Raw genomic sequence first — 21,946 nt, 5'->3', positions numbered from 1 at the left:
TTCTTGCAGATTTAGTGCATTTATTTGTAATGCTTCATGATTTTTTTGGATTGACAATATCTTCAAAATGGAATGGCACAGCAGTTCCCATGACAGAATTCTTTCTTAGAACTAATTTTTCATTCGTATTATTTTCAATGATAGTTTGAATATGGTTGTAACGACCAACTGTATGCAAAGATTCATTTATGTGAAATCTGTTTTTTGATGTTTTTGGACAAAGTAAAATTTCTTTAGATTGTTTTAAAACCTCAGGTACAGCTAAGGAAATTATCTGAGATTGACCTGGCATGACAGTAATATTAGAAACCATCCTTACTGCATTTAAACTGCAATTTTTCTTTTTTGTATTGTTAATTGAATTAGTTTCTGTTTTATTAGGAGAATTTTCCTCAAACTCCAGATGGGTGTTATCAATTATGAGTTTCTTATTTACGGAATCTAACAAAATTCTGTTACATTGAATAAAGTCATACCCTAGAATCATCTGATACGTGGAATTCCAATTGTTTTGAGTAACATAAAATAAATTAGTAAACCATTTATTTTGAATTTTGAATTTTAAGTTAATTGCAGACACGTAAAGAATAGATGAGTCTTCAATTGTCTTTATTCTAACCATACGAGAAAACTGTTTAGTTTCCTCAATTACATCTGGTTGAACCAAAGACAAATTAGCACCTGTATCAAGAAAAGCTTTGTAAGTCTGCGAACCAATTTTAACTTTAATTATTGGTAGATAATTAGAATTTTCAGAGCTACAAGACATTAACAATTTGGTAACATTTTTATTTTCTACTAATTTATTTTGGAGTTGATTGATATTTCCTTCAATCATTTTTATATGTGTATTTTGTCTGTTGAAATATTTTTTATGCCCCTAGTCTTTACGGATCCTTGCAAGGGGTCTAAATTTAGAGTCATATCTCTGCCAAGAACCCTTAATTAGTTTAAATGATTGTTATGCCCTCTTTTGTACTGACTGTTATCTCCATAAGGATGATAAGTCCTACGCCAGTTATTACGAAAGTCTCTAATATCTCTGAAAGTTCTACTAGAATAATTATGTCTATCTTCCTTAGGAAAATACCAACAATCTGTTGTTAAGTGTCTTTTGCTACGTATATGACAAGATACATTACCAAATCGGTCGTATTTTGAGATGTAGAAGCACTCTGATTAAATTTTGATTGTGAGCTATTCATTTGCATATTTTGAGACAATTCATTTATTTTATCTTTTAACTCCTTAATGATTTTATTTTGTTCAAATTTTTCTTTCAGCAAAGTGTTAATTTCTAAATTTTGCTCAGCATTAATACTGTTAAGATAGGTTTTTGGTCATTCAAAGCATTCTCTATATTACTAGCTAGTTCTATAGCCTTATCAAATGAAGATGGACCTAACTTTTTAACTTCAATCCTGATATCAGCTCTAAAAGCCTCAAGAAATTTTGTCAGTTTCATATTTTCTTTTAACTTCTGTAAGCTAGGATTTTCAACCGAATCTTCATTAATGTACTTTATGGCTGCAGTATTTATCTCTTCAGCTAATTCTCTGACAGACTGATTACATTTTTGACATATGCTTGAAAATTTTTGCTGAATAACCTGAAAAGATTCAACTTTAGCAAATTTCTCTCTTAGTAATTTCCCTAAATTTTCAAATCATTTTCCCTGGCTGCCCGTAGGTCATTGACCAAGAATTCTAGAGCTTTATCCCGATAGTTAATTTTTAGAATAATCAACTTTTTCTCATTGGGCCATTTTTCAAGTTCTGCCACACTATTTATCTGATCTAAGAAGAAGTTCACATTTTCCGAAACATTACCACTAAATGTGGGTAGAGCAGATGCTAAGGAAGTAGTCATTATTGGTAGTTGACTTAAATTTTGATTTTGACATAGATAAACTATAGTGTTACTTATCTTTTTTTTACATTACAACATTCAATTTCAAACACATTAAGATACACATAATTTTTTTTTACTCTTGTGTTAGAAACTCTTCAACACATGAATGTGTGCGCCCTTGTGTAACCGGACTGTTACAGTAGACGTCGTTATTTGGAGTGAATTGTGTTGCAAGGCTGTCAGCTAAAACTTCAGCCTTTTAAGTGTCTGTGTAAGCCATCTGCGTGTAATCGGCCGTTTGAAGGGGCGAAATGTGTCTAGATTGTTTGCGTATTCGGGCGGCGGCCCGCCAAACCGAATTATCTTCAGTCGTTAAAGACTCAATGTAGTGTTTCCACTCCGTCTGTTTAAAAAGACGGGTTTCAGTCCTTATCTCGTTCTGTATTTTATTTTGCAAAATTGGGCGCGGATACTGGGATCGCGCTACCTTTGCCAAAGTTTTCGCAAAACGTTTTGCTGCTTAATTTTTGATTGAGGTGGTGTCTCACACCTGGTTAGAAAATAGGTTTTGAAGCCGCAGCTCTCGCTTCTAAGTATGGACTCCAAATTTTGTAAACACCTGTCAAAGTCCGAACTTTCCGAAAATATCCAGAACCGACCGCTTGCGGGAGGAGACCTGTTGTTTGATCTAAGGGTTCGTACTGCCGACACCTGACCTGGAGGACGAATGTTCGGAAGCTGCTGGAAGCTTCTATAGGCGGCGTGAACCGTGCGCGGGAGATCGTCGTAGGCAGAAGTGAAAGGCAGGAGACCCGGCGTTTGACCGAAGGGCGGGTGTTGAGGGAATGGTTTCAGGTTCGCCTGCTTGCGTCTCCCTCAATTCAGCGTCAGCCTCCTCGTGGCGCCCGCTGGTAACTATGCGCAGCTGAGGCTATGGTCTCAGTTTACATAGGCTAATGACGCTGGACAACTCATCGCTTTGGATCGACTGGTAGGAATTTCCGGAACTGACCAGAAATGGGAGGAGACCGGGGTTCTTCCAGATCACTGGCTGAACTTGTGTCCTGACAGCTTCGGTTTCTTGGCTATATAATCAGACTTGACAGGACTAAAACCATAGGTCCATCCTATGACAGGCACAGGATTGGCTGGGACCCTACTGGTACTGTCGTGTCTGTTGCCTTCGCTGTGAGGACGCTCTCATGTAGATATTAAGCGCTGTGTCGGGGGGGCGTATCTCCGCGCAACCTCCAGTGTGATGGATTGTGGCCATGAACATGAGAAATCCCTGCGGGGGCTGTACGGTGGGTTGGCACCCCGCCGAAACAGTCGTCCGAGTGGGCTGTTTATGATTTTAAAGCAGCTTTCTGAAGCAGCCAGGCAATGAATAGTCCCAAACTTGGTGTTAATTATAAACGGCAGCCAGATCAAGATCTGCAGAGGACCCTCTCACACGGTAGTAAGTTAGGAGGGTAGGAACTGTGATCTGTGCAGGGTTACTCTGGCACCATGAATATAGACTAATGCCATACCTGTTCCTTTTAGGACAAAACCAAGCGGTATGACGCGAATTTCGATCGCCAGCAATAATTAGGTGATTTTATATTGTTAAAAGTTTATCAAAATCACTCACAGGAAAAGTACTACTTCCACGTGCAGCTGAAAGTGGAGGTAAGTATGCCGAAATGACTGTTAGTGGGGGAGAAATTTGGAGGAAAATTTTGATAATTATCGCTTCCAAAATACTTAAATCAGGAAGGTATCATGTGGTGCTTAATCGAACGCTTCACGTAGATACAGGTGTCACCATTTGCTTGCCTGGTTAATGGCACCCTGTCAGTCGAGTACATGCCATAATTCCCAATTTTGGGAGTTCTCCCTTGGGTTACGTCTTTGACCTCATCGATCTTATTGATGAGGCATTTTGCATTTCATGTACACATGATAAGTTCTCTGTTGGTAATAGAACTTTGTCTGTTTTGAAAATCGAATTTAAGGCCGTTATGAAAAGGTTACAGCTCTGAAAAACCTAAGACACGGGTCTAAACTAGCCGAATAATCCTAATTTGAAAGCATAACATAGCTTTCATAAATTAGAAAGGTCCTCGTAAAAGTGTCTACCTGTCTAAGCTTTGGCAGGGCCATTTGAAAAACTTGCAGTAGAATAGGCCTATTTACCGCTGGGTCGCGCGAGATTTCAATAAGGCAATAATAAAGTAGAGGCAATAAAGCAATAATAAAAATTTCAATAATAAAGTAGAGGAGAAAACATCCTCAGAGTCTTCACTTTCTACTTGAGTAACCAGGGGACTACTTGACGCACATTCGCCGTAGCCTCCGGATTTGGACTCTTGTTTTCGGGTCGGGGCTCCGTAGGTCCTTTACCTAGGGCCGCTGCATAAGACAACGAGCTTGTGCTTAGTGGAGCAGTCACAGGGGCTTGTTGGACAGCTTTTGCTGTGGGTTTCGTGGTTCCCTGAGGGGACTGCGGGTGCAGCTGCCTTAGGAACTTATTTTTAGTGCTCTTTTGTTATTACCTGGGTAACAAGGACAAGACTTAAATGCTGGATGAGTACCTCCACAGTTACAACAGCAAGCAGGTTGATCGTCACTTAAAGTGCAATCTTTTGCCCAGTGCGGGCCAGCGCATCTCACACAACGGATGTTAAGGGTGCAAATTTCAGAAGAATGACAAAATCCTTGGCAGCCAAAGCATTGAGTAGGGCCTTTACGGCCTCTGTAAGCCTCATAAACGCCCCGCATATCGGTAACGCCCCGCATATTGGCCACTGAAGGGATGAGGTCGGACTTGTATATAAAGAAGTGGCATAGAGTGTCTAGTGCACGGTTTAGTCAACTGAGCGCACCTATGCACTTGAAAACCCCAGGATTCCACTTCATTTTGTACGTCCTCGAGTTCAGTTTCTTTCTCTAATAACAATTTTGATACGACTGTCTTGTTTCAGATTGAAAGTTTTAAATTGGTTGCTGGCCTGACGCATCCATTGTGTAACCTTCCGAAAATCTAGTTCGGTTTGATAATTTTAGAAAAAGTTCAGTGAGAATGCGCTTAATATTTGGGCAATATCTCGCAGGAAAGTCATTCTGCGTTCTCCACTGCTTGCTGCTCTTTAGATGAATAGCCAGAATCACAGCTTTGGAGGGGGTTGGGAGCGCACTGTGACCAAAGAATCTCTAAGGAGAAGAATGAAAGCTTCCATAGACGCAATGTAAACCTGTTTCGCCTCTGCGCCTCTGTACAGAAGAGCCACGGCTATGCAGTGAAACACCAGCCCAGGGTGGAATTTAAATAGCGCAGTCCGAGGAGATAGTAAATTTTGTACATTGAAATAACTCAAAATGTTTTATTTTCATACATTTCTGAGTTTTATGAGCAAAATGATGTTAGTTGGGCGAATTATAGAAATTCTATCCAATTTTTACTTTCAATTTAAACAGCGAGCCATACGAAGACAAAATTTAAATGAAATAAATTTCTTAATACTTAATAGGATTCAGAGACTTCTGTTTTAGATAAATTGTGAAGTTGATCTTTAATGTTCTTATCTTTAATTGTTTCGCATGGAACATCTTAAAGTTCAATTGCAAAAATGAATTGAAAAAAAATGAATAAATTTTATATTATATTATATTTTTATTTTTTCCCCTTAACCCTTCTTTCTGTAAATCCACATAATTGTTTTTCATTTGATATAATATCCAGCATTAATTTATAACTAACATCAGAATTAACAGAAAACAAAATTAACTACGGCTGTGATGTTAAATTTCTAACAAATCTGCAATTAATTACATAAATAACGCTATTTTGTAATTCTTTTCGTATCAAGCATATTATTAAATATTAAAACAAATAACACATTTTAAGTAAAACAATGATATTTATTGACATTTCTTAAGTTCCAGAATGAAGGTATGCAAAATAATTTTAAGCATCTTCACAAATACCAAAGAATTTTTTAGACAATTATTTGGAATGACCATTATGAAAACCATGAGCGATGTTTGCAGCCAAGAGCCAAAAGCATATCACTTAAATTAACAAATACAAAATTACACTTAAAAGGTCTTTTAAAGAATTTCACATAAATTATTAAAATAACTGATTTCATTCTTTTTTTCGTAAAATATTCAATACTTCTTACATTTATTAATATAAGATTAAATACTTAACTTGAAAATCAAACCTATAGGTATTATTAAAACCTGGGAAGAAATTTTGTAAATAATTTACTGAATCAAATAAATATTGTTATATCAAACAAATATCGTAGCCATTGGGACAAAAATTATAGAATTAGGAATAATTTTTTTTTTAAATAAAAATTACAAAAATGACTATTTTCCACCTTCGCTTTACAACTAATAATTGTAAAATTGCTGTATGCTTCGACTTTTCATAATTTTAATTTTGCATAAAATCTATTTAATCCAAAATTATTCAACAAATGAGTACATTTAATTCTGTAAACTTAAAAAGGGGGGAAAACACATGCCATACAATACGTAATAAACTTTTATGAATCCATGGTTAAAATGTTACAATGAAATTTTAAAAGCAAAATTTGCATATAATTAACTGAAACAGAAAAAAATAATTAAAGACAATTAAAAGCACCCCAAAATAAATTGAAAACATTGAAATACATTATAATTATCTGACAACAACTTTAAAAAATAATTACCATGAAAACTTTTAGACAATTATTTGGAATGACTATTATGAAAAACAAGAGCAAAGTTTGCACCCAATAGCCAAAACTATTTCACTTACAGCATTGCATTAAAAAAGTCTTTTAAAGAATTTCACATAACTAGAACAAAGTACCTCTGACTAAAACAGCAAAGAACCTTTTCGAACAACGCTGTAAAAGATTGATAATATGGCCGACGGCATGCTGGGTGTTATTTCGCACATGCGCAGTGAGGTACGGAGGGTGGATAGATTGCCCCTTTAAAATAAGCTTCAGGGATATACATAATGTGTCTCTTCGGTCTGACGGAGCCACATTTGCCTCGGGGAACCTTTACTTCTTCTTCTTAGATATTCTTTGCTGTGACTGCTTCGAACTTATTTCTTCTCCTGGAGTGTCCCCGTTGCTAGGGGTGGGTGGTCGTTGCTCTACCCTCGGCAGGACTGCTACCGCCGTCCAAGAGGGATTTTTTTTATGCGTTCATACTTATTTAAAGTAGCAACTTTCTTTACATTTGAAATATCATCTGCTAAATTCGAAGTGTTAACATAGTAATCAATGGTGATTATTACAGGTGCTTTTTCCTGTTTGCGAGATGCAAGGGTAATAAAGCCCTCCGAATCGGCATTCGCAGTCTTTTTCTTTCTACCAGAGGCAGTAATGGCTGCTTGATCTGAGGCAGAGGAAACTGATTCCTCAGCCTGCTTCTTCACGCTATACGTGCGCGAAACAGGTTTCAAGTTGCCTTTGCTGGCTTTGAGTTTCTCTTTACGGAGAAAAGCTCCTTTTTCAGCTGTCATTTTGGCCAGATTTTCATTCTAGATAATCTGCTTGAATTCTTCTAAGGTGGCAAGGAATTGGAAAGTTTGGACTTCCAGTTTGTTGGCGAGTTCAATAATACGATGAAAAAGTGTCTTACAGGCATTGTCCAGTTGCTGGTATCCGGTGGCATCCAAAGGTGATCCGTTTTTTTTTTTTTTTTTTTTTTTTTTTTAAGTACATCTTTTGTGATTGAATGGCTTCAAACTGAGCTGTCAGTCCGTAAAAATCGATAATCCATTTCGTGCGGTTGTCAGGGTCAATATCATCTGTGGAATTACTCTCAGACGTACACAGCTGCACAGTCGAAGTATCCAAGAGTGCGTTTTGAACATTTTGTTGCGGTAAATCGTGCGAATCTCCAATACTCCTTGATTGCAACTTTAAAATGTTTCTTCTTACAGGCAGAAAGACTTAGTGGATGCAAAATAAGGCATAAGTATACTTTGTCCATTAGCATCGTTCAGATATAAATAAATAGAACTATACTTTGCTTTTAATGCGTGTTTTTGATTCTCTTGTAATAATCTATCGAATTGTGTAAAATTTTGTTATATTTTTTAGCTTTCGAAATTTTTTGTTAACGATGACATCAACATTAATATCGAGAACAGTGTACAAACTTAGTTATTTATATACACCTTGTAGAAATTACGGTAAAAATATATTACGAAGGAAAGCAATCCGAGTTTTGAATGTGCCTGAAGATGGAGTTAGACCACTTCGTGATGATACATTTGATGAAAGTAACCAGCTCGCCAAAGTATCCCCAGAAATGCAACAAAATCATCTGACAACGGAAGTAACTAAAGAGAAGAAAATTATGGTTCCACCTTATGAAAAACTGCAGAAAAATGACGCTCGATTCACGTAAGTAATATTATGTGTAATATGTAGCACATTACGCAGTGCCATAACCATAACATAACGCAGTGCCATAACCAGAGCTTTTTCCGCGGAAGTGGACCTGAACGTATCGCTCTTCTAAGTACATATAAAAAATGCTACAATATATCAAATCGATGTGCAAGGAAGCAAAAAAAAAAAGAAAAGTGGCTAATATTGCATAAGCTAGGTAAATTGGCGCCAAACTATTTTGGCCTTCAAAATTTGGCAAGTTTTTAGGCGGCAATGAAAGCGCTAAGATTTGATTTTTAAACGTAAAACAGAATAGTAACTTTTAAGGGTTGATCTTTACATTATGGTAACTTGGCGTTTTTTTGGCGAAAATTTGGCGACCAACTCTCCTACAGCAACTCTCTATTTTTTTTCCGCCGCCATTTTGTCTTCACGAAGTAAAGACATGTTTCTTTTCTTTTTATCTACTGAACACTTCTTCCAACAATCTACTAGCCGAATTACACTTATGCTAGAAATTTTATCTAACAAAACTGCTTAATCATGACAAATATTCACTGCAAAATTGGGAAAAAGTGCACAATACCATACTCCTTACGCGTTTTTCAAAATAACACATACACATAAACCATGTACACGCCGACTTATTTTTACTTAAAAAAACATCCCAGAATTGCACAAAAATGGCATTGCGCACACTCTTCACTATATCCATGTACACTGCTTTTTTCTCATAAATCAGAAAAATTTCACGAAAATACATGACAATTTTCTCAATCTTTAAACCCGGTAAAAAGAACATATATGAAATTACCTGATCGCGAAAAAGTATTTACCCTTTCCAAATATGAACATTTCCACATATAAAATAAATAAAATATCCAAAAACTTTTACCTCTAAATCATCTATTACATTATACACGTCACCAACGAATTCATACCGCAAGCATTACAAATACTTAGTATCAAATATTTAAATTATTTCCATGCACGTTTACTTCAACTTAAACGTATATCAAATTCCTACAAACATAAAATTCACAAAATAACTATCATTTAATTAAAATATCACTAAACCATGTACACGCCGACTTATTTTTACTTAAAAAAAACATCCCAGAATTGCACAAAAATGGCATTGCGCACACCCTTCACTATATCCATGTACACTGCTTTTTTCTCATAAATTTAAAAAATTTCACGAAAATACATGACAATTTTCTCAATCTTTAAACCTGGTAAAAAGAACATATATGAAATTACCTGATCGCGAAAAAGTAATGAACATTTCCACATATAAAATAAATAAAATATCCAAAAACTTTTATCTCTAAATCATCTTTTACATTATACACGTCACCAACGAATTCATACCGCAACCATTACAAATACTTATTGTCAGATATTTAAATTATTTCCATGCACGTTTACTTCAACTAAAACGTATACCAAATTCCTACAAACATAAAATTCACAAAATAACTATCATTTAATTAAAATATAATTAAATTCAAAAACACTACTTAAAATATAAATGAGCACATACATTAAATTAATACATACATAAATACCCATTTCGAATTCACTTTAGTTACAGCCATGGGATCCAAAAATTCACGAACACTGTTTCACACAACACAGAATAAAGCCAAATACAAAATTTCCAGATTTTTTCCCGATTTCCCCCCTTTTCCGATTAAAGAACCGTAATTCGTCCATTAATATCACATGACATATCCCATGATCTCTCATTTCCCTCACACAAAATAATGCGTAATCGGAACTGAGTACTCCTCACATTATTACCAAAGTGCCAGGTAGTAACCTTTATCGCCTCCAAAATGTCGCCAAACTACCAGTTACCATATTGTAAAGATCAACCAGTAAAACAAAGTCCAATAGCTTTGCAAGTAAAAACATAGTCCTATGTATGTAATTCATCATAAAATAGTAGAATGAATTCTTGTAAATAATTATTGAGTAAATAAATATATACACTTATCAGATCAGAGCACTGCAAAGTGACTTATAAACTGAACTCCAGGCGATTATTTGGCGACCAACTCTGCTACAACAACCCTCTATTTTTTTTTTCGCCACCATTTTGTCTTCACGAAGTAAAGACATGTTTCTTTTCTTTTTATTTATTCAACACTTTTTCCAACAATCTACTAGCCGATTTACACTTATGCTAGAAATTTTATGTAACAAAACTGCTTAATCATGACAAATGTTAACTGCAGAATTGGGAAAAAGTGCACAATCGCAAACTCCTTGCATGTTTTTCAGAATAGCACATACACGTAAACCATTTACACGTCAACTTCTTTTTTCTTAAAAAAACATCCCAGAACTGCACAAAAATGGCATTGCACACACTCTTAACTTTATCCATCTACACTGCTATTTTCTCATAAATTACAAAAATTTGCACGAAAATGCAGGAAAATTTTCTGAATCTTTAAACTCTGTAAAAAGCACATACAGTCAAAAGTCGTTAATTCGGACTCGTCGGGACTTCGGCGATTCCGGATTATCGATTTTTCCGGATTATAGATCATCAGTTTAAATCTCGTAAGATGGCATGCAGAAATTCTAAAATTAAAAATATGAAACCGTAATTTATGAAATAAAGAACAATTATGATCTAAAGGGTATCAAAATTTGCAAAAAGAAAAAGCTTAATATTTATTTGTTTACTTTATTAAACATTTCTTTCAATGTAAGTTGTTTAAGTTTTGCTTCGTTTCATGTGATAATACTTTCTCTTTAATTCTATTAAACAGACATAATTTCTTGTTCAGTTACAAAGTTCCGCCGTTCAAGTCCTATAATTGCTGTGTCAAGAACACCGACTAATTTGTCAATCGAAATTTTTTTGTTTTCAATAACCTCTGTCACTTTTCTTCGCTATCGGAAGCGAATTATAATGACGAGGAACTTGTTTTAAATCATATCAAAGACGGAGCATATCGAGATGAAATACTACATTTGGTAAGGAATTATAAGCCAAATAAAATAAAAACATCTGCGCTGAAGATAAGGATAGTGCTGACAAATCAACTTCCAATTCATTAGGCGCCCGCCGCCGAGCAGCGTGAAATTGATAAACAGATTTCGAATTTCAAAACATACTTTCGCTTTAGATTCTTTACATATTAACAAATATCTATCGGAAATTCTATTTGATATAATCGAAAGTTTAAGCTTACTTTTATAAAATTGCTCTTATAGTCTGCAAAAAATAATAAGCCGGATTCAATTCGAAAATTAAGGAACAACGCAATCATCAACATTAACTGAAATAGATAATTAGATAATTTTAGCTTATACGTCCATTATACATAAAATGCGCACGCGAAAACGTATTCTGCACTTGCGCACACTCATATGCGCAGTCATAAAAGGTCTTACGCGCACGCGTGAACGCCTCTGCGCATGTGTCAACGTGGCGCATGCGCAGAAAGTTTTTAGTTTTGATGTCCGGATTATAGATCATTCCGAATTATGGGTGTCCGAATTAACGACTTTTGACTGTATATGAAATTACCTGATCGTGAAAAAGTATATACCCTTATCAAGGATGAACATTTCCACGTATAAAATAAATAAAATATCCAAAAACTTTTACCTCTAAATTATCTATTATATTATAAACATCACCAACGAATTTATACCACAAACATTATAAATGGTTACAAATACGTGTCAAATATTTAAATTATTTCCATGCACGTTTACTTCAACTGAAACGTATACCAAATTGCTACAAACATAAAATTCACAAAACAACTATCATTTAATTAAAATATCACTAAACCATGTACACGTCGACTTATTTTTACTTTAAAAAAATCCCAGAATTGCACAAAAATGGCATTGCACACACTCTTCACTATATCCATGTACACTCCTTTTTTTCATAAATTAGAAAATTTCACGAAAATGCATGAAAATTTTGTGAATCTTTAAATCCGGTAAAAAGGACGTATATGAAATTACCTGATCGCAAAAAAGTATATACCCTTTCCAAGGATGAACATTTCCACGTATAAAATAAATAAAATATCCAAAAACTTTTACCTCTAAATTATCTATTATAAACGTCACCAACAAATTCATAACGCAAACATTAAAAATGGTTGCAAATACTTAGTGTCAAATACTTAAATTATTGCCATGCACGTTTACTTCCACTGAAACGTATACCAAATTTCTACAAACATATAATTCACAAAATAACTATCATTTAATTAAAATTAAATTAAATTAAAAATACTACTTAAAATATAAATAAGCACATACATTAAATTAACAAAAATTAGCTTACAATCGTAATTACTTTAAACTAAACCATTGCTAATAACAGTTTTCCAATAATACCATATTACTTTACTCCTTACATTTTGAACAATGCATAAAAATAATATCCTCAAATAATTAAAAATACTAACTTACCTAATCTTTTTCAGAATCTTGATTATGTGGCGGATAAACTTTTCTAATCGATTCGATAAAATTCTTGAATGATTTTTTCTGCGAATTTTTCCTCCATACTTCCTTCGCTAAATAAAAAGCAAAATTCTCTTTATCATAATGCTTCGGAATGGCGCTTTTTATAGCACTCCACGTGCCCTCTATTGTATTCGTATGTGCGCCTGTTTCAGGATCTTTAAAATGATACTTATGGTTCACGGCAAGATGTTGAAAACCTTCATCCTCCAAACATTCATATGATTTACAGCAATCAGATATGATTTTTGTACCAGGTAGAATATACTGTTTAATAAAACTTAATAAGCAATCTTTACTTCTATCTCGCACAACCTTAAAAAAACACTTATTACTACCCCTTTCAATCCCACTAAATACCCATTTCGAATTCGCTTTAGATAGGGCCATGGGATCCAAAAATTAACTAACACTGTTTCACGCAACACAGAATGAAGCTAAATACAAAATACTATACTGCAGATATTTTTCCAGATTTTCCCCCTTTTCCGATTAAAGAACTGTAATTCGTCACATGACATGTAATCACATGACATATCTCATGATCTCTCATTTCCCTCACACAAAATAGTGCATAATCAGAACTGAGTACTTCTCACATTATTCCCAAAGTCCTAGGTAGTAACCTTTATTGCCTCCAAAATGTCGCCAAATTACCTGTTACCATATTCCAAAGATTAGCCAGCAAATGCAGCCTACATGGCAATTTATCCTATTATCGGCAAAAAATCGAAGCTCAGTCTAAAAATGAAGAAAATGCTTTACATATCTCTAATTTGACCGATCATGCTATATGCAGTGCCGGCCTGGGCAATCGCCAATAAAACTGAGCGCAAAAAATTGGATATACTTCAAAATAAAATTCTACGTAGCATTGTGAATGCACCTTGGTACGTGAGAAACTCTATAATTCATAACGACCTGGATATTCCATCTGTGCATAACTTTATACTCATGACAGCTCATAACTTCTTCGAGAAGATGAAGCATAGTCAGTATAACGCAATTAAACAAATGTTGGATTATGATCCAACCATTGAATACACTGTCAAATGCCCAAGGACAATTCATCACAATTCGTCATGGTGGTAACTTGTAAATTTTAATTTTAAAATTTACTTGAACTCTGAAATTAGACTCTATCATGTTATTTGTGTTACATCTTATACTTATGTTAATCAAGAAACTTTTTTATTCAAGATTTTTATGTTACTATTTCATTTTTAAAATTATTTTGTATGAATTTTTACTTTATCGTATGATTCTACAAACTTTCGAACTTTTTACGGCCTATCTAGCTGCTGCATACTTCTGAAGGACTTTGAACTCTTATGCCATTCACAGCTTCAAACTGTCTTCGCGCCATTTTCATGATGTCTCACTATTGCTTAATCTGCACTCTTACTAGCTATATTGCACTCACCACCTGCATTTGCCATACAACTCACTGAACCTTCAATTTAATGCCATTGCTTACCAGTGCACAATTTTTATGCTGAACGCCTACTTTCGTAAGTATTAAGATATGCCTGCTCACGCAGCTGAATTTTCTTCGCCCACGGGTGTTGGTACTTCCCTAGTACCATTTATTTGAAAATATCTTTGCTTAGTGCACTTTAATGCGATCTACTGGCAAAAACTCTTTAGTAGTTAATGACCAGAAAAAAGTAAGTCATAAGTCAATAAGTCAATTTTTTTTAAAAAATTCCTGTCATAATATGTTATACTCACAGACCTATGGAGAAATTTATAGCTATATATTCGGAACTGTATTCTAAAATAAACTGCTAAAGTTCAGAGGGGCTGTGTTTAGCATCTTTCTGCCATTTGTAGTAGCAGCAACAAAAATTAATTTTTGAAGTTTTATTTTAAATTTCAGTGAAGGATTCTTTTTTAATGTCATCAAGAACATTGTTTGATTGATATTCATACTTACATTCAAAAGATTCAATAAGGAAGGTATAGCAGAACTTAGACAGTATTGAAATCTAATGATTTCTTGGTTTGCCCATGAAAAATATTTTTCTCTTTAACTCAATTTTATATGACAGTTTAGCATATCTTGATTCTCAGCTGCCATCAGTGTGTTCTTCCTGCCTCACTGATCCATGTCTTTGTGGATCACCATAAATTTCTGCAAGTTTTCAAATCATTAATTTTTGAGTTACTAAATCCTATTAAAAAAATCAGTTTTTAAAGCCATGTGATTTATGTCATTGTATACTTAATCGGGTTTCTTTTTTATGGACTAAATCTTCTATAGCACCTGAATGTTTTATAGTATTTTTTCTTGAACACTCAACTGCATTCTCTCAATGTATTCTGTTACATGCTTGACATTTTGACTGTTAACTAAAATTTAAATATCTGAAGAACATATGTGAGGAAATATGCAGACAAATGCTCCTCGTGTAGAATGTTTGAATGATTTAATATAGATTATTACATACACTTAATAAGATAATCCAGATAATTTAAAAATTTTTTTTGAACACAGAAAATGATATTTATTCATGTACTTGATACTCTAGTATAATCATATAACTAACTTTATATTGGAAAATGTACATTTGATTAGCAATTCAATTACTAGTTTTGATAATGTCTCATTGATTTAAAATTAAGCAAAAAAATCAACCTTAGTTTGGCATAGATTTTGATTAAAACTCTATCGATATCAAAGGCTGTCTCTTCTTCAAGAGAAGGGGGAAATTTTTTTCCCTTCATGAAAAGAGATTTGTCTGTAACTGTCCTTGAAATTTATAGTTTTATGTAAAATCTGCATTTTGATGCAGATTTTAGAGTGCTAAGATTGGTCTCTTGTTTAATTTAAAAGTATACATTGGTGTGTTTCTCTTCCAATTTTCATGTCTCATTTGTTATTAAATTTGTGTGTTTAAATGCTAAACATTTTTTAACTAATCTTTTTTCAAAATCAGTTTAATATTTGTTATGTAAGAAAGATACCATTTGTAAATTTTTTTTTCAAATGCAGTTTTGTGAAGTGGTTAAAAAACAAACTTTGAACCTATATGATAAATACATATTTTCTTTTATTTATTTTTGCTAAAGCAGCAATTCTCAACCGGTGGTACACAAGAGAAAAATAGATGATACGCAAAGAAACAAAGTATTTTCAACTATTAAATTAAAAAATCTCGTGAAGAAAAAGAACACTTGGTAGTTATTTCCTAGATAACACACTTGTTAATATTTGGTTGAACCGAAATTCTTTTGAATAAGGCATTTCAAATAAATCTGTTAAATTTTTATTGCTTTTTTTTTTTGCACAACCTGTTTGTGTGAACAAGGATTTTCTTCCATGCTATATTTTAAAAATAAATGCAGAATGAAAGTGAATTCTAATTTACGGTTGAAACTAAGTGAAGACCAGACACATAGAAATTGATCTCTCCTAAACAGGCCCAAATTTCAAACTAAATTTTAAAGTATTATAACTTAAATTTTGATAATTAAAATGGTAACCAATTTTTAATCTAATATTTTTTATGTGTGCATATTTAATACAAATAGCCAATAGGTTGTGCGAATGGCAAAATATGTTTTTTTGTAATATTTCTATAAAGAAATTGAAAAATAATCATTGAAAAAAGTAGTGGTGGTACTAAGGTTTTTCAGTTTTCTATTTAGATGGTACACATTAGTCTGAAGGTTGAGATCGCTCTGCTGAATTATTATTGCAGATATTTTCTGATTATCCTCATCACCTTCCTAACAAGTCAGCAACCACTGATGACTAATTTTTAAGCTAAGATGTGAAAGACAATCCTTTTAAAAAATGGCAGTGCACCAAGAATTAGTAAAAGAGAAACTAATTAAAAATTAAGAAACATCCTAAAAATACCTACACTTTTTCACTGCTCTTTCCACATACAAGGCAATCAATCTGTTTTCGCTTCAAAAAACACCAGACAATTGCAGAAATTCAGCGATCTGCACAGCTTGGCATTGTGCACATTGTTGTTCTTCCCATTTTCCCGCATACACAGGGATCTGTTTCCTGGAAAAAAAAGAAAAATAAAGAGGGAAAAAAATCAGAATTGTGTAAACTCAGCATCAGCTCAATAATTTTAATCCATAAAATTTTAATCCATTTGATTGTGTATGAAGTACAGCTTCATGGCATGCAAGTTTTTGCATTCTGTACTGTCAGACAAAATGCCATATTTCTGAAGAATTGCCGTGCTTTCTCATCAGCTGCTAAACTCTACAGTCCCATTAACAATCCCAGGCAAGAAACAGTCTTACAGTCCCAGGCAAGAAAAGAAGTTACACTCCATGAAAATAAAAAAAAAAAAAATAAATTAAAAAAAAAAAAATTATCATTGAATTTGAAGGTGGAAAGATGGCTTTCAGTGAAAATCGGTACACGTGAATGCGTACATTAGTATCCACATAAATACATTTTGGTGATGTCATGAGTTTGCTGTTTTGATGACATAGCCTTATACAATGTAAATATATTTCTGGAGGCTGTAGTTAATCAGAAAATATTAAAATTTGTAATTCTTCCTGCAACCAATGAAATCTTTTATATTCTAAATTTTTATAAAGATATATGTATTTGTTATTAAAGCAATCTATAATTCTTTATAAAAGAAAATTAATCTTTTGATTTATAGGAAGACACTTGCCATGATAAAAAATAGGAAAAGGAGAGAAAAGAGTGGGCTAATCCTCTTAGAAGGAAAGCGTCTGATAAATGATGCCATTGGTGTTGGGCTGAAAATGAAGACACTTTATTTTAGCAGAGAGGAAGATCTGGCTGCTATTAAAATTAAAGATCCAGAAAATGTTGAATTGTGTAAAGTATTCTACAAAACATTATCATTATGGTCTGAATTAGAAACAAGCCCAGGAGTGATGGGTAAGAATAATTAATGATTGTTTTCTTGATGTCATTTTAATGTTAAATTCTTTAATTCTTTAAAGGGCACCAGCATATAAAATAATCTGGATGTTTGCCAATTTTTTAGCCTCCTAAAAAGTGCTAATTTGTCTACACTAAAAGCTGTAATCGTAAGTTTCTAGAGTTTCTTTTTTTATTCTAAATGGCAGCACTATTGTATAAATGCTCAATAGTTTGCAGTTATGAAATTAATAGACCTCATTCCAAGGTATCATGTTTGAAGATTCATAAATTCTATGAGAGGGGGAGAAAAAATTCCAAATCTGCAAATATATGACATACACATGCTAAATCTTATATATTTACTGCATTTCAGTCAGAACTGATAATTAAAAGAAGATTATTTATACAATTTTAAGACCGTTGTATAAAATATACTGGCACCCATATTGAGGCTACCAAACCAATAAATGGCAGCACCGGGTTTCTCCTTCCTTACTGTGTGGGATGATGGAATTTCCTGATATTATAATTGTTTACAATGTAATAATTAGTTCTTTATGATTAATTTATAAGTGTTCAATATTAATTACTATGTTCATGGAGATGAGTTTACTTGACCCTCTACTAAGAATGAATAAAAGTGTTTTAGGTTCTTTTTGCTTACTCTAGTCGAGTTTCTCATGTGTCTAAAATTTTAATTTCACCACTTTACCCTTTTCCTGGGAAAGAACTCATAAACTTCAAAATTATCATCTGGCGTCGAAACTTTACACAATTGTAAGGGTTAAATGTGGAATGTTAGCCCCAAAAGACATTCGTCACTTTGTGTTTCTAAAAACTGTAGAAGGAAACAAAAATAAAAAGAGGTGATTGATAGATAATTTGGTCATGCAATCTGCACAACGGGGCTGTGATAAGATGAGAGCCTGTTGGTAGCATCACAAAGTGCAATTTGACTATTAAAAAAAATCATTGTTTGTATCTGGTGGGATTGCTGTGTTATTATCCACAAAGTGTGTCTGGCAAAAGGTAAAACCTTCGACAGTAAGGTAAGTGTACAACGAGATGCTAGTTTGTGTTGATGCTACATCTTGCTGGTGCTGTCTTACATTCTGCACAGAACATCCAAAATGAAGTTGATCTTTTTATGGACTCACGGTCACCAAGTTTCTGGGGTGAAGGCGTTGAAAAACTAGCAAAATGTTGGCAGAAAATCATAAATTTGGATGGTGATTACTTGCACTAAAGATACCGTTTTCATGTTTTTTTTTTCTAACTTTGTTAAGAACACTTTTTGGCAGAAAACTTTCACTAAAACCAGATACAGTCAAAAGTCGTTATTTCGGACCCCCATAATCCGGAATGATCTGTAATCTGGACCTCAATGCTACAAACTTTCTGCGCATGCGTCATGTTGACGCATGCGCGTAAGACCTTTACGACTGCGCATATGCATGTGTGCATGCGCATAATACATTTACGCGTGCGCGTTTAATGTATAACGGATGGTATAAGCTAAAATTATCCATTTCAGTTCATGTTGCAGATTGCGTTGTTCCGTAATATTCGAATTGGATCCAGCTTATTATTTTTTGCAGACTGTTACAGCAATTTTATAAAAGTAAGCTTGAACTTTCGATTATGTCAAATAGAATTTCAGATATATATTTACTAATATGTAAAGGATCTACAAAGCGAAAATATGTTTCGATGTCCATCAAACAAAAAGTGGAATTGCTGCATAAAATGGATAAAGGTCATATCCTTTGTTTCTCTAACCATTCCGAAATCCGTTTATCAATTTCACGCTGCTCTGCGGGGGGAGGGGACGTCGCACCGCTCAATGAACTGGAAGTTGATCTGTCAGCACTATCCTTATCTTCAGGGCAGATGTTTTTATTTTATTCAGCTTATAATTCCTTACTAAATGTAGTATTTCATCTCAATGTATTCCGTCTTTGATATGATTTAAATCAAATTCCTTGTATTTACAAATATCATGAGTACACATCAAATAGTTTTCTGGTTGCAATTTTCTAATTTCGACTATGCGTAATGTATGCTTTACGCATGTGCGCGCTGAAAGAAATGTTTAATAAAGTAAACAAATAAATATTAAGCTTTTTTATTTTTTATTTATTTATTTATTTATTTATTTATTTTTTTGTAAATTTTGATACCCTTTAGATCATAATTGAATTGACTTATTCTATTTCCCATCGATAGCTATATATCATAATAAAATAACACCACACACATTACACAGTTTCAATACATTTATTTTCCATAGCGACTCTCTGGCGGTAGGTTTCACCTTACGGCGTAACATAAGAATCACAACTTCCAGTGTACCACAAAAATCAAGTTTCTCACAGAACACATTACAGTGCCAATTCCGGCGGCGCATGCGCCATTAGCCAAGATTCTGCTCTGGCGCCAAGCATTCCTTAGCTAATACAAAACACTCCCAACGTTGAAATTAATAATTTCAAAACTATTATTTCAATAAATGTAAATATAAAGGCACTACAATAAATAACAAACTTCACAATAACAAATCACAATATTGAAAAATATACATTCAAATTATTACAACAAATACCAGGTTATACAGTCAAAAGTCGTTAATTCGGACACCATTAATCCAGAATGATCTATAATCCGGACCTCAAAGCTACAATTTTCTGCGCATGCATCGCGTTGACGCATGCCCATAGGCATTTACGCATGCGCGTAAGACCTTTACGGCTGCGAATATGCTTGTGCGCATGTGCAAATACGTTTACGCATGCGCGTTTAATGTATAACAGACGGTATAAGCTAAGCTAAAATTATCTAATTCAGTTAATGTTGCAGATTGCGTTGTTCCTTAATCTTCGAATTGGATCTGCCTTATTATTTTTGACAATTTCATAAAAGTAAGCTTGAACTTTCGATTATGTCAAGTAGAATTTCCGATATATATTTACTAATATGTAAAGGATCACAAAGCGAAAGTATGTTTCGAAATCCGAAATCTGTTTATCAATTTCATGCTTCGGCGGGGGGGGGACGCAGTGATGCCGTGGCACGCAATGAATTGGAAGTTGATCTGTCAGCACTATCCTTATCTTCAGGGCAGATGTTTTTATTTTATTTGGCGTATAATTCATTACTAAATGTAGTATTTCATCTCAATGTACTCTGTCTTTGATATGATTTAAATCAAGTTCCTCGTCATTATAATTTGCTTCCGGTAGTGAAGAAAGTGACACACAGGTTATTGAAAACGAAAAAATTTCGATTGACAAATTAGTCGGTATTCTCGACGCAGCAATTATTGGACTTGAACAGCGGAACTTTGTAACTAAACAAGAAATTATGTCTGTTAAATAGAATTAAAGAGAAAGTATTATCACATGAAACGAAACAACTTACATTGAAAGAAATGTTTAATAAAGTAAAGAAATAAATATTAAGCTTTTACTTTTTGTAAATTTTGATACCCTTTAGATCATAATTGTTCTTTATTTCATAAATTATGGTTTCATGTTTTTAATTTTGTAATTTCTGCATGCCATCTTACCGGATTTAAACTGATGATCGATAATCCGGAATTGCCGAAGTCCCGACAAGTCCGAATTAACAACTTTTGACTGTAATAGAACTAAACCATCATTCTACAGGAAGTATACATATATCTCGAACATTTCTTTTCAGCAAATGCTGATTAAGCAATCTTACAGTTACTACTCTTATTTTGTTATCCCTACCATGAAAAACCTCGGCTATTCTCCTTGCTAACCATTTGGTTGAAGGCAAATTTTCATCTTTTATTAATACAAGAGTTCCCAACTGAACGTCATCCGTTAAAAATTTCCACTTGTGTCGTTCTTGTAAATTATTAAGATAATCATGTTTCCATAATTTCCAAATTTTTTCTGTATACTTAGTGATTCTTTGCCATTTAGAAAGTCGGTTTTCATTTATGTTGGATAAATCTGGCTCAGCTAGAGTTGTGATAGGTCTACCAACCAAAAAGTGACCTGGGGTCAAAGTTTCAAAATGATTGTAATCAGCTGAAATTGGAGTAAGAGGTCTTGAGTTCAATACTCCTTCAATTTCAGTTAAAACAGTTAAAAATTCTTCTAAAGTTAAACACTAATTACCAATAACTCTCTTCAAATGATTCTTAAATTATTTAACCCCGGCCTCCCAAATTCCACCAAAATTTGGCGACTTTGGAGGAATAAATTTCCACTCTATACCTTCAGTGGTATAAAAACTCGCTAAATTCTCATCTGGACACTCAACCAATTTTTGCAATTTTTTAAGTTCT

General features: G+C 33.7%; 1 protein-coding gene across 1 annotated transcript in view; it reads left to right on the top strand.

Annotated features, from left to right (window-relative positions):
• The first annotated feature begins 7,797 nt into the window (after window positions 1-7,797).
• The window catches only part of LOC118203389 (rRNA methyltransferase 3, mitochondrial), a 31,243-nt gene continuing 17,094 nt past the window's right edge, over window positions 7,798-21,946 (top strand). The window contains exons 1-2 of the mRNA XM_035375671.2: window positions 7,798-8,255; window positions 17,399-17,643. Of these exons, the coding sequence (XP_035231562.1) occupies window positions 7,972-8,255; window positions 17,399-17,643 (529 nt within the window). The 5' untranslated portion in view covers window positions 7,798-7,971. The remainder of the gene's footprint in view (window positions 8,256-17,398; window positions 17,644-21,946) is intronic.

The sequence above is a fragment of the Stegodyphus dumicola genome, chromosome 6 (genome assembly GCF_044657685.1).
Source record: "Stegodyphus dumicola isolate Sdum_Otavi_A_Nest chromosome 6, ASM4465768v1".
NCBI lineage: Eukaryota > Metazoa > Arthropoda > Arachnida > Araneae > Eresidae > Stegodyphus > Stegodyphus dumicola.
Note: the sequence above shows the minus strand (reverse complement) of the source record. Positions and strands in the feature narration are given on the sequence as shown.